General features: G+C 27.0%; 1 protein-coding gene across 1 annotated transcript; it reads left to right on the top strand.

The window, feature by feature from the left end:
• LOC132945231 (uncharacterized) lies at positions 1–6,983 on the top strand. Its single transcript, XM_061014904.1, has 10 exons — positions 1–518; positions 786–861; positions 1,105–1,180; positions 1,425–1,494; positions 1,839–2,691; positions 5,390–5,562; positions 5,650–5,824; positions 5,899–6,083; positions 6,151–6,319; positions 6,386–6,983. Exons 5-10 carry the CDS (start codon positions 1,962–1,964, stop codon positions 6,847–6,849), a joined length of 1,896 nt encoding a protein of 631 aa, XP_060870887.1. The 5' UTR covers positions 1–518; positions 786–861; positions 1,105–1,180; positions 1,425–1,494; positions 1,839–1,961; the 3' UTR covers positions 6,850–6,983.
• The last annotated feature ends 5,564 nt before the right edge of the window (positions 6,984–12,547 follow it).

Below are 12,547 nucleotides of genomic sequence, written 5' to 3'. Positions count from 1 at the left end.
TTGTTTCAACAATATATTTGGTAATTTAACAAGTCACAAAGACGTAAAGATTGATAATATATTATTAAAATATCACTGTAAAAATTGTCAAAATAATACTATACCCTCCTAATAATTTAAAGCTATAAATAACCGGGTTTTTACCAAAATATTATAACAACTATCATATTAAAAAGAATATTATCAAGATATCGTTATAATATTATCAAATTTAATATGTTATCTTTTAATTCAACCATTGTAACTAAATAACGATTTATACTTTTTTTTCACTGTTTGAAAGCACACGTTGAAATAATTGTTACTGGTGTACTTGAAGTTTATGCAGCGGTTTTTGACATTGTGTCATTATAGTAGAATATAGTACTTGATCAGCTGTGTATGAATATAGTATATATAATATAGGTAATTAAAAACTGTTAAGTATATAGTGAGTAATAACAATTAGAAAAAGTGTTTGAAGATTTTCGCCTTGTTACAAACAACAAAGTTACACACATTTTGTGGAAGAATTTGAAGTAGGTATACAGTTATTATTGTGTAAGTTGATATTACATTTTATTTATAAGTTACCTTTTTTTATTTAATAGAATGGTTTTTAATTAAATTGGTATACATATTTACTTATTATTGGTGGAGATTGTTACAAACTGATCCCGCACTCTACGGTAGGTATAATTTATATTTTATGTATTTATATATCTATAAACTTAATGTAAATAATTAAATACTTATTCATTACATTGTAATGTTAGATATTGTAATAGTTGCTAATTATTTTCCAGGTTGTTTAAATAAGTGTTGTCTAGACTCTGCTATTTACATTCATTTGAAAAAATTGAAGTATACAGTTATTACTTTGTGAGTTGATATTACATTTCTATTTATTAGTTACCTTTTTTATTAAAAGAATGTTCTTTAAATTAAATTTGTATACATATTTACTTATTATTGGTTAAGATTGTTACAAACTTATTCCACACTCTGCGTTGCTTATAATAAATGTATGTATTTGTACGTACATCTATACACTTGATGTGAATATATAAATATTCATTACATTTTTAATGTTAAATATTATAATAGTTGCTAAATATTTCCCAGGTTGTTAGAACGAGTGTTGTCTAGACCCTGCTGTTTACATTCATTTGGAGAATTTGAAGTATACAGTTATTACTTTGTAAGTTGATATTACATTTCTATTTATTAGTTACCTTTTTTATTTAAAGAATGTTCTTTAAATTAAGTTTGTATACATATTTACTTATTATTGGTGGAGATTGTTACAAACTGATCCTCATTCTACAGTAGGTATATCTATATTTTATATATTTATATATCTATCAGCTTAATGTAAATAGTTAACTACCTATTCAATACATTTTTAATGTTAGATATTATAATAGTTGATAAATATTTCCCAGGTTGTTAGAACGAGTGTTGTTTAGACTCTGCTGTTTACATTCATTTGAAGTATCATACAGTTATTGTTTTGTAAGTTAAAATTACATTTCTATTTACTAGTTATCTTTTGTAATTTAAAAGTTATATACATACACTTGATGTGAATATATAAATATTCGATACATTTTTAATGTTAGATATTATAATAGTTGCTAAATATTTCCCAGGTTGTTAGAACGAGTGTTGTCTAGACCCTGCTGTTTACATTCATTTGAAGTATCATACAGTTATTGTTTTGTAAGTTAAAATTACATTTCTATTTACTAGTTATCTTTTGTAATTTAAAAGTTATATACATACACTTGATGTGAATATATAAATATTCGATACATTTTTAATGTTAGATATTATAATAGTTGCTAAATATTTCCCAGGTTGTTAGAACGAGTGTTGTCTAGACCCTGCTGTTTACATTCATTTGGAGAATTTGAAGTATATAGATTTAATTTCTAAGCTTATATTAGATTGTTAACTATAAGCTACTACTTGGTTTTAAAATGATTTGTTTTATATGTGAATTGAACTTTGGAAATTGGAAAGCATTAGTATGTCATTTTAAAATATTTCATTCATTAAAAAGCCATAGTACTTATAGATGTGGCGAAGGTAAATGTAAACAATCTTTTCAGTCCTTAGCTACATTTAAAAGACATATTCATGCTAAGCACTTCCCAGAACTACAATTAATTTTTCAAATTCCTGAACAACCTTGTACCAATTCTTCACTACCATCTCTTAACGCTGAAACTAGTCATAGAAATATTCTTTTAACTGAAAATGAAAATGCTGAAATTCCATTTAATTTTGAAGTAGTTAGTGAATTGTTATACAAGTCAGCTGTAGAACTGGTTGTTAATTTACATAGTAACAATAATTTTTCTAGAGTAGACATTGTAAATATTCAAGTTGGTATAGTAGAAAAGATTTTAACTCCTATTGTGTCCATGTTAAAAAAAGTTGTAGAAGATGAAATAAAAGAGCCTATTTTACTTTCTAAATTTCACAGAGTTGCATCCGTCATCGAAAATACTTTTCTTTACTGTAGCACTGAATATCGTTTATTAGATTGGCTTATTAATAATGAATTTTTGTCCAAAATAAATCAGTTTACTATAAACAATGAAATTTGTCCAGTTCAACATATTGGTGAAACTATATTTGATGAGAAAAATACAACAGGTGCTTTATTACCATTAAAATTCCAGTTTCAAAAATATTTTGAACAAGGTGACAATTTCAAAAAACAGTTTACACGATTAAATTTATATAAAACCAATGAATGTACAACTATGGACAATTTTGTTCAAGGGACTCTTTGGAAACAGAAGGTCTCTCAGTATAGTAACGACAAAATTATAATACCTTTTTTTTTGTACATGGATGAATTTGAAATTAATAACCCATTGGGATCTCATTCAACATTTCAATCCGTTTCAGCTGTATATTATAGCTTTCCGTTAGCGGAAAATAGTTCTAAATTAACAAATATCTTTTTAGCTGCATTAGTAAAACATGTGGATCTTTCATCTTTTGGCAATGACAAATGTTTAGAAAGTTTAGTTAATGAAATCAATAAACTCGAAAGTGAAGGTGTTAGCATTTCAACAGAAGATGGATATTTCCATGTACATTTTGTTTTAGGAATAATTCTAGGAGATAATTTAGGCTTAAACAGTTTATTGGAGTTCAGTAAATCTTTCTCTGCAAATTTCTTCTGCCGCTTCTGTAAAGCTCATAAAACAGTAACTAAATTAATGCATGAAGAAGATTTATCTGCTATGCGTAATGTTCACAACTATTCTGTAGATGTTGCTAGCTCAAATTTCATAGAAACTGGAATTTATAAAGAGTCGTTGTTGAATCGAGTAACTCATTTTCATGTTACTCAAAATTTTTGTATAGATATCATGCATGACTTGTATGAAGGTATTTGTCATTATGATATATGCCATATACTTACACACTTTATTGATACAGCAAAATTATTTTCATTAGAAACTCTTAATAGCCGAAAAATGAATTTTAACTATGGACCAATAGAGGTAGGTAATATTTCACCTCCTATAAAAATTGTTCATTTAAAAAAAAGACATTTGAAAATGTCAGCTAGAGAAGTCATGACTTTTGTTCATTTTCTTCCTCTTATGATAGGAGACTTAATACCGGAGAATGATGAGTTTTGGGCACTTTTCCTTATATTGCTTCAAATATTAGACATTCTTTTATCATACACATTTACTGATAATACAATTTCTCATCTTAAACAATTAATTTCACAGCACAACTCTATGTATGTTACACTTTTTAACGACAGCCTAAAACCAAAACATCACTTTTTAGTACACTATCCAACAATAATAAAACATTCCGGTCCTCCTAGGCATTACTGGTGTTTTCGCTATGAGGCCAAACACAAGGAATTGAAAATGTATGCTAGAGTAACAACTTCTAGAAAAAATATAACATTGACATTAGCTAAAAAATACCAGCTTAAATTTGCTCAACATTTAATGGAAACAGATAAAAACATTATTTTTAAAGATAAACATAAGATTATAAGTAATTACACTGAAACTATTAACAGTAAACTTAATCTAACTTCATCGCAGTATAGTTGTTATACTGAGTTAAAATTTAATGGCATTTTATATAAAGAAGGATATTATCTAACCAAAAATTGTATAGAATCATGTTTATTTAAAATCAGTGAAATTATATTTATTAATCAACCAGATACTATGGTTTATATTTTGGCTACCGAAATAAGATTGAACGAATTTAGTTCACATTATGAATCTTTTAATGTGAGTAGTAGTGAAGAAGTGATAAATTGTTGTTTTATATGTCGTGTTAATGAATTTGATGGACCTCCCATAAATGTCACAACCATTCCATCCGGTAAAAAAATGATACGGTTAAAACAGTTTTATTAATTTGTTAAGCTTTAATAATATTATTTTCATTTTCTCAAAAAACATTTTTACTGTCTAATTGTGTATGTATATTTATTTTTTATTGTCAACTTATTGATTATGTGACTATTTTTCCTATTTAAAAACTGATTTAATACTTTATTTGTAAATTTTGGTTTTAATTGCAGATTTGTAATGCAATTTTTCATTTAATATTTGTTACAATAACTTAAGTAACTAATCAATATGTCCGATTATACTCCTAATGGGTCATATTTAAATATACAACAATCTTCTTCTGTAAGTAGTTATAATAAATTAAACATTTTAAGACTATAATATATAATTTTATAAGTTCAAACTAGACTTTATTGTTTACTATTTTATCAAAATTCATTAGGCATCTCTTGGACTGCCTGAAACGTTTGATGATGATTTATTTACTAGTACTCCAGTTAATGGAAGTATTGGCAGTGGTGTATTAGATTATAATTACCCAGTGGAAGATTTGCCAAGAATGCAACAATTATTCGATTCATGGGGATTAAAATGTGTTTATCAAACATGTGTTGGTAGGAAAATTGCTATAAACTATGACTTATAATAATAAATTATAATGATAATTATTATTAATATTTTATATTAGGTTAAATTCTTGATCACTGTTTCTTATTTTTCCTATTTTTACATAAAATGGATTATTAACTAATGATTTATAGTAATTTATTCTATGTTGCTTATTTATGTAGATCAACTTATAGATATGACAACTCTTTCTCGCATGAAAAGTGAGCAGGTTTACAAACTTTTAAACAATTTTCCATATGGAATAATATTTAAGTTTGAAGAAGAACTAGAACAATGGCAAAAGAACACAAATATTTTAAATAATTGTCAAAATACAAACTCAAATGAAATGTCTTTAAACAAATCATTTGCAGAAACTCTTCAAAAACCTCATAAATCATGTCATAATTTAAGAGTCGACGAAGTCCTCACTTCATCTACTCAAGGTTCCCTGATACTAGACTATTTTAAAACACACAATAAACTGAACGATGGTATACGGGCAACATTAGTAGACATACTTATTGCACAAGTACTGTCCCAACAAATACCTATGTCAGTAAGTTTGGCAGAATCACTAGCAAACCAAATTATTGCTATGTTTAAAACAGAAGTTAAGGTAATTTGATTCATTCATTCTAGTAATACTAATAAGTAATAACTAATAACTAAGATTAGCTTAGACTAATAACTATGAAACCTACAGGATACATATTTCATGAAAATTGGTTGTAACAAAAATCCCAAAGGGAAATTGTACTCCAAGTATTACAACTCTGTAAGAAATATGAAAAATACTGGATTAATACCTACAACAATCATTAAAAACAAAATAATCACCGACAAAACACAGAAAAATGGCTGGTTCGAAAAAGACTTAGGTAAATTGTTAATATATACTACCTATTTATCTATAAAAACTTACTTTATTTATATTGGTTTTAATTATTTACAGTATCTGAAAGTGAAATAGATTCTATACTAGATGTATTGAAATACAATGACACTACATTCCCAGAACTAGAATCGAACTGGAAAGCTACTGTAAATTATAGATTGAATGATATTAAGAATTCTGGATCGACTACAGACATTTTAAAGAATTGGAAACAATATAAAGTTCCTTACGGCCATAAATTGGTAAGGAATTGAAATTTTAAATTGCGTGTTATAGATGTCCATTATAATATATAAAATAATTTTTTAGATTGATATTGATTACAATGTTCTATTTCCTACTAATATTAATATATATCAAGACTTCAAGGACAAATCGGAAAAAATTTTTAAATTATTCGATGAAAAAATCAAAGATTTAAACAGCCGAAAAATATTGGACACCTTAAAAAATACAAATGAAATGAATATTAATGATAGTAAGATATATAATTAAACTTCTAATAACAATAATGCATTTTTATTTACAAAAAAATTGTTTATAGATGTCAAAAATTGTGTATTGGTATATTTGCTGCATGCTCTTTTTGCTCCCACTTCCAGAAAACTTACCAGAGATGAAAAAGGAAAAAAGAATGTAATAAAGTATTCAATTAAAGATTCACAAGACAGTTTAATAGTATTTGGTGAATCCGTTGATGTAATGCAGCAACACTTAGAACAACTTAAAAGTCGCGGGGACCCTATCCAACCATTCATTTTAGTTGTAGGAACTATTTTTCATCCTAAAGAAATTTTAGTATATTTTGACACAATTATGTATAAAGTGCATTCTATACTAAGGGCTATAGAAGTATGTTACAAAATTTTCTACTTATTCAACTTGGAATACCCAAGTCAATCATCTATTGTTTGGTTATTCATACAAAACTTCTTTTTTGGTGTAACATCTAAATATGATACTCCTCACCCAAAATTAGTTCAAATTTTATATGACTTAAAAAATTAATAATTTTTGTATTTTTCTATAATAATATTTTTAAAAACTTAATTAAGTATCACGTCCCCTTAAGCTGAATATTTTTTATTACCTATTTATACTGAAAAGGAATCAGATTTAAAATACATAAATTAACTGATTGTATTATAAATATAACTATACTACATTTTTTTTTTACTGAATTAGTATTATAATATTATTCTATTTGTATTATTATTATAGTAAGTATACTTACTAATTAACTGATAAAATACAGATTTTTTTTTTATATATATACCTAACGGCTAACAGCATATTACAAAATTTATTAAATACCTATATTATGTATAAGTATTAAGTAACTAGAGTTAAAATGTTGATTATTTTATGTAATAAATACAATTTAAACACTTAAAAAATATATATTAACCTTTTTTATTTAACCGATAAAACAACTATTTTCACAAGATAATTGTCATTTTAATAAGAATATTTATCATTAAAATTATATTTCAAAATATGATTTTAATAATGCGACTCATGAATTCAACAATTTTGAGTTGTTAATTCAAAAATTAACATTATTGTTTAAACAATAACATTGTTGTTAGTTAGTATTAATTATGATTATGATGATAAGAATATTCTCACTTTTACAAGAGTTAAATTTTCATTTGAAAATAGTAGTTATTAATTCAACAAGGCCATTGTTAATAATATAAGACTGATATTCGGAATAATATTATGGTATTAACAATTAAACATTTGTTGGTTTGACAAATATCTTATGGGTTGAATAGTGACAAGATATTTGTCAAACCAACATAGATTTTTTTTGATATGATTAGGATTTTTTTTTCAGTGTATAATATCACAATAAGGACGTTAGTTTGTCCGAGTATTTACTATTTACTTATTCATCGTAGTCATCGTATCTTATAGGCGTAAAAGAAAAATAGTAATCACTTATGCAGTTTTTTTTTATCCTATACCATCCTATCGTCTAGAATATGATTAGGTAAAGATCTTACGCACGAGAGTTCATTGGCATAAGCTCGTGTTTAAAGCCGGTTGTATATAATGTATATGATTACGAAGGTAAAGACTATAAAGGATACTGTAGCTATTACATTATAATGTCGGCATAAATCTACTATGTATTATACCTACAACTGAGTGCAATTTGTTTCCTTTGACGACTTTTCCCCGACATGCTTTGGTTTTATTTCTGATCATTATATAGGTGTATTAATTTATTAGATACCTAGCCATATTTTTGGTTAAAAAACAGTAACAAAATAAAAAAAGATGGGCAAGTGGGTGTCACTCTGCTTACAGTAGGTTACAAGTGGGTACAATGGATGCTGTTAAATTTAAATTCAATGATATAATATCAATGTATACGGAAAACGATTCTGAGCGAAGAAAGTCAGTCAGCCTATATTACTAACACTAATTATATTTGATGATATTATTGAGGATAAAGTAATTTATTAACCTATTTACGTGGAACCTTATTGTTTTAAATTTTCAATCCTTAGCTATAAAAGTTGAACATTTTATACATTTTTAACTATGATAAATTTTGTCAAAATTTGAACTTTAAATGATTATAAAAAACCATATTGTGCTTATGCATTTTTAATGCTTTTCAACTGCTATTTTAATAACACATCAGGAGCTTAGTCTTACATTTTCAGGCTTTTTTATCCAACAAATAAAATTTTATTGATACTTAAAGAAAAAAAAACTAAAAAATTTAAAAACTGATTATGTCCGTAAACAGAGTAAAATTATTTTCAAAATTGTATGTTACATAGAAAATGCTAAAATAAACATTCAGTGACATTTTCAAGTATTTGCAGTCATTCGTTTTTTAATTACAATAAAATAAGAAAATCGTTACATGAGAAATCGAGTGAATATCAAATGTTGTAAAAATATGAATTTCAAACGCTCATAAAAATTTAATTTGACTTTCTTGTGGGCATTTTTTTTTTTTTGATAAAGGTAGACAAACTTATGAGGTATCTTGTATTACATTTTCAAATCTTCGATTTAAAAAGAAAATTTTTTATGAATTTCTAACTCAAAATAATTTGCAAATTTTCATACATTTTACGTATTTTGTCAATATTTGAACTTAAAATGATTACCTATAAAAAAATTGTGACTATGGATCCTTAATTTTTTTCATCTGCCTTTGAAACAATATACTAGGAGCCTTAATAGAATTTCAAGCTTTTTTAACGAACAAATAAAATTTTAATGATATTTATACAAAAAAAAAAACTAAAAAAAAAAAGGAAACATGAAAATGTCAGTAAACAGTCCAAAATAAATCAAAATATTTGGAAAATGTTATGGTGTATAGAAAATGCTAATATAAATATTCAGTCAACATTTCATGTACCTACAGTCATTTATTTAAGAGTTGCACCAAAAACCAAAATCGATTTTCTCGATAAATCTCAAATTCGAGTTAAGGGTCCCGGTGCCGGTTTTTCAAATTTTCCACAATTCTATAAAATTTGAAAATTAAATTTTATATTTTAGTTGCCACCTCAATTATAAAACTTTTCCACCAATCTACTACCCGATACCTATTTAAAGGGGTTGATAGGGTGTATTATATCGAGAAAAAAATGACTTTAAGGGAATAACTCTCAAGCTTTGTAGAATTGTCGGATTTTTATGACTATTTTTTTATCTGAAAGAAGAAGACTTCCTACAGCTCGCATCGATCTCTGATCTTGTATTTTATTTCAAAAAATTGTATAAAAAAAATTGTAAAAAAATGCTTTTTATCTTGTATGTTTTTAGACATATTATAAAGTTTGAGCATAAAATATTGAAAAAGAGAGATCGATGCGGGCTGTAGAATATTTCCCTCTAGCAATTAAAAAAAAAAATTATGAAATTTAGTTGATTCTACAAGTTAGCATCGTTATTCCCGCAGAGTGCATTTTTGAGGACAAAATGCCATCGGCACCGGGCGCCTTAACGTCATAGACATAATCGGATGATTTTTATTGGTTTTCTATAGATAAAATTATTACAACGCAATGTCTTCTACTCTTATATCAGACAATACAATACAGAGGTGGATTTAAGTTTCTACACGTTCGCCTGTGCATCGAAAAGTATTTAACACATTTATACCAAAATCATCTAACAAGCGTAAAGCATTTACTATTCTTAATTTATTGTTTATGCAAAGTAAAAACAAAATATGACATGTATATATATTTTTTTTTAACCTAAATATTTTCTTAAATTTTTTATCATAACCCCAAAGTGTGGATTTTTTTATACAGATATAAGATAGGTTACTTGAGTGTTGAGAGACATATAACTCTCAAATAGATGTCTACCTACCTACCTATATATTATAAATTATTAAATTACAATAATGTATCCGTTAATAGCGATACTGCAGGTTCGTGACGTTAGCAAACTCCTAATTCAAATATAGAGCGCCATCTATATTTCAAGTTCGGTAGTCGTGTCTCACCACACAAATCTGACCACTAGATGGCAATACATAAATAATTTACAATTTATTACCGGATTGGATATCTAACAATGTATTGTAGTAATGAAGATCAAAAAACGAAACTACAGTGTGTGGTTTTGGGTGATCGGATTTTGTTCCTGAAAACTCCTCTGAAGTAGTTGTTTATTCTACTGTAATAATCGATCGGGGCATTTTTTTCTTTCAGTTGTTAATAGTCAGGCTATTTAAAATTAAAAAAGTTTTTTTTTTTTACCTTTATAATAGTTTAGATTTATGCACAAAAAAAACCCTTGATCGAACATTTATAGACAGTTCAAGTACTCAAATAAGATATTTTTTCAGAATCAAAGTCCGACCATTCAAAGGCTCGCTGATAAGCATTATTAATTGATTGATACTTTTGACTAAAAAAGACAAAATTATTAATAATTGTGTAATTCGTTGTTGACAAATGTCAATAATATTATGTACGTGCACGTGCGGGGGAGCGCTGGGCTATATATTTTATAAAAAAGTCACTCACACTAATGATCATTTATTACGCACACACTAATTACACGACCCCCCATGGACACACATAGAAATTGCCTATATTAAACTTCTCGAAAAACGGTCTGGATCGAATACCCTCATAGGGAAAGGTGGCGGACTGTTTTTAAGGAGTTCGAAATAGGCAATTTTCAATTTGCATGTTCTGTCTTGTAAATGTGTGCGTTGTAAGTGTCCATCAGTGTGTGTGACTGTGTGTAAAAGAAAAAGGGGAGCGCTCATGTACAAGTCAACGCCTCGGCGTTGCCCGAGTGAACGGTAAACAATTTATGCTCAGTTGTATGTACATTTCTCCCTTCCTACCGATCGACCATTAGGTAGAGATAGGTATTATAGTGCGATAATATTTCAGAAAACTGATCTGAAATCGTTATAATGTCTTAAATTAAATTAAAATTAATTAGTTATAAATTGTCTCTAAATTTACTATGCTTCAACTGTCGAACATTTTTCACATTTTAGTTGTGAGCTAAGTTTTCGACCGAAAATTAACCATGCTCCAGCCCCCTTAAATTGTTAACACGAATAAACGTTTTTGTAATGTTATTTAATATTGGTGCTGATTTGATATAATTGTATATTATTTAAACACGTGAACACTCAATTATTACACGATAGGTAGTATAAAATTAATTTATAATTTTTGTGAAAATCGTGGCTATATTGTATAATATGTTACTTTCGGTTTTTTTGTAACTTGTGTAAAAATGTCACGATGAAGTTTGTACTTATTGATTTGTCAGGATTTTTGATCAAAGAACAAAAAATGTTATGAATATGTACCTATCGAAAACGACAAAAACTGCGATATCACTCAAAGTACCTATGACGAGTAATAAAGCTCTCCGTGGATTTGGTGCAATAAAAGGTACGTCATAATTTCTCAAATCTTAAAAATCCAAATTGCTTAAAAATATTATATTTTTCTCTAGTACGTTCTATTTTAGAATATAATTAGTAATTTGGAATATTCGTCAATCCAGTTCAGTGGCGGTCAGTCACTGGACAATAGTGATTAATTATAAAGTAATGTGTACGACAATCGGGGCTAAAGTTATGTTATGATCATCTAAAATATGTCTATAAATACTTTTATGGCAGTAGTAGTTTAACCCACGGTTTATAGATGGCGCCTGTAGGTACAAAAACAATAAACAAATTTCTAAACTTCCGCTATGGGTGCTCGATCTAGTTTGTCACGGTTGAGCTACAAGCAGCAACTGGAGCAAGTTGAGATGTGGCGATGACAACTTAAGCACCTATATAAATATAATATTATTATATGTATAGGTTCATTCACCAACAGTGGATATAAATCTCACATGAAATTATGAAACTAATATAATAATTTTAAACTAAAAATATCATTGACAATTCTTAAAGTACTTAGTGAAGTCACATCTAAGTAAGATCCTAACCTGTCAACACTTTGAAAATATATACATACTAAGTATTTAACACATAATATACCTAATGGAAATGAATAATAAATTCAAATTTTAAATTATTTATATAATTTGGCCCTTATAGCTTTTTAATATTTACGAAAATAAAAATGTTGATTAGCTGAACCAAAAAACACTAGGTACTTACCAGTCTATCATTTATTATAAAATGTAATAATTGCAAAACTCTAATACAGAAATAATTTTACTTTATCTT

This window comes from Metopolophium dirhodum, chromosome 5 (assembly GCF_019925205.1).
Source record: "Metopolophium dirhodum isolate CAU chromosome 5, ASM1992520v1, whole genome shotgun sequence".
Taxonomy (NCBI): Eukaryota; Metazoa; Arthropoda; class Insecta; order Hemiptera; family Aphididae; genus Metopolophium; species Metopolophium dirhodum.
The sequence above is the reverse complement of the archived record's forward strand: the minus strand, read 5'-3'. Positions and strand labels throughout refer to the sequence as shown.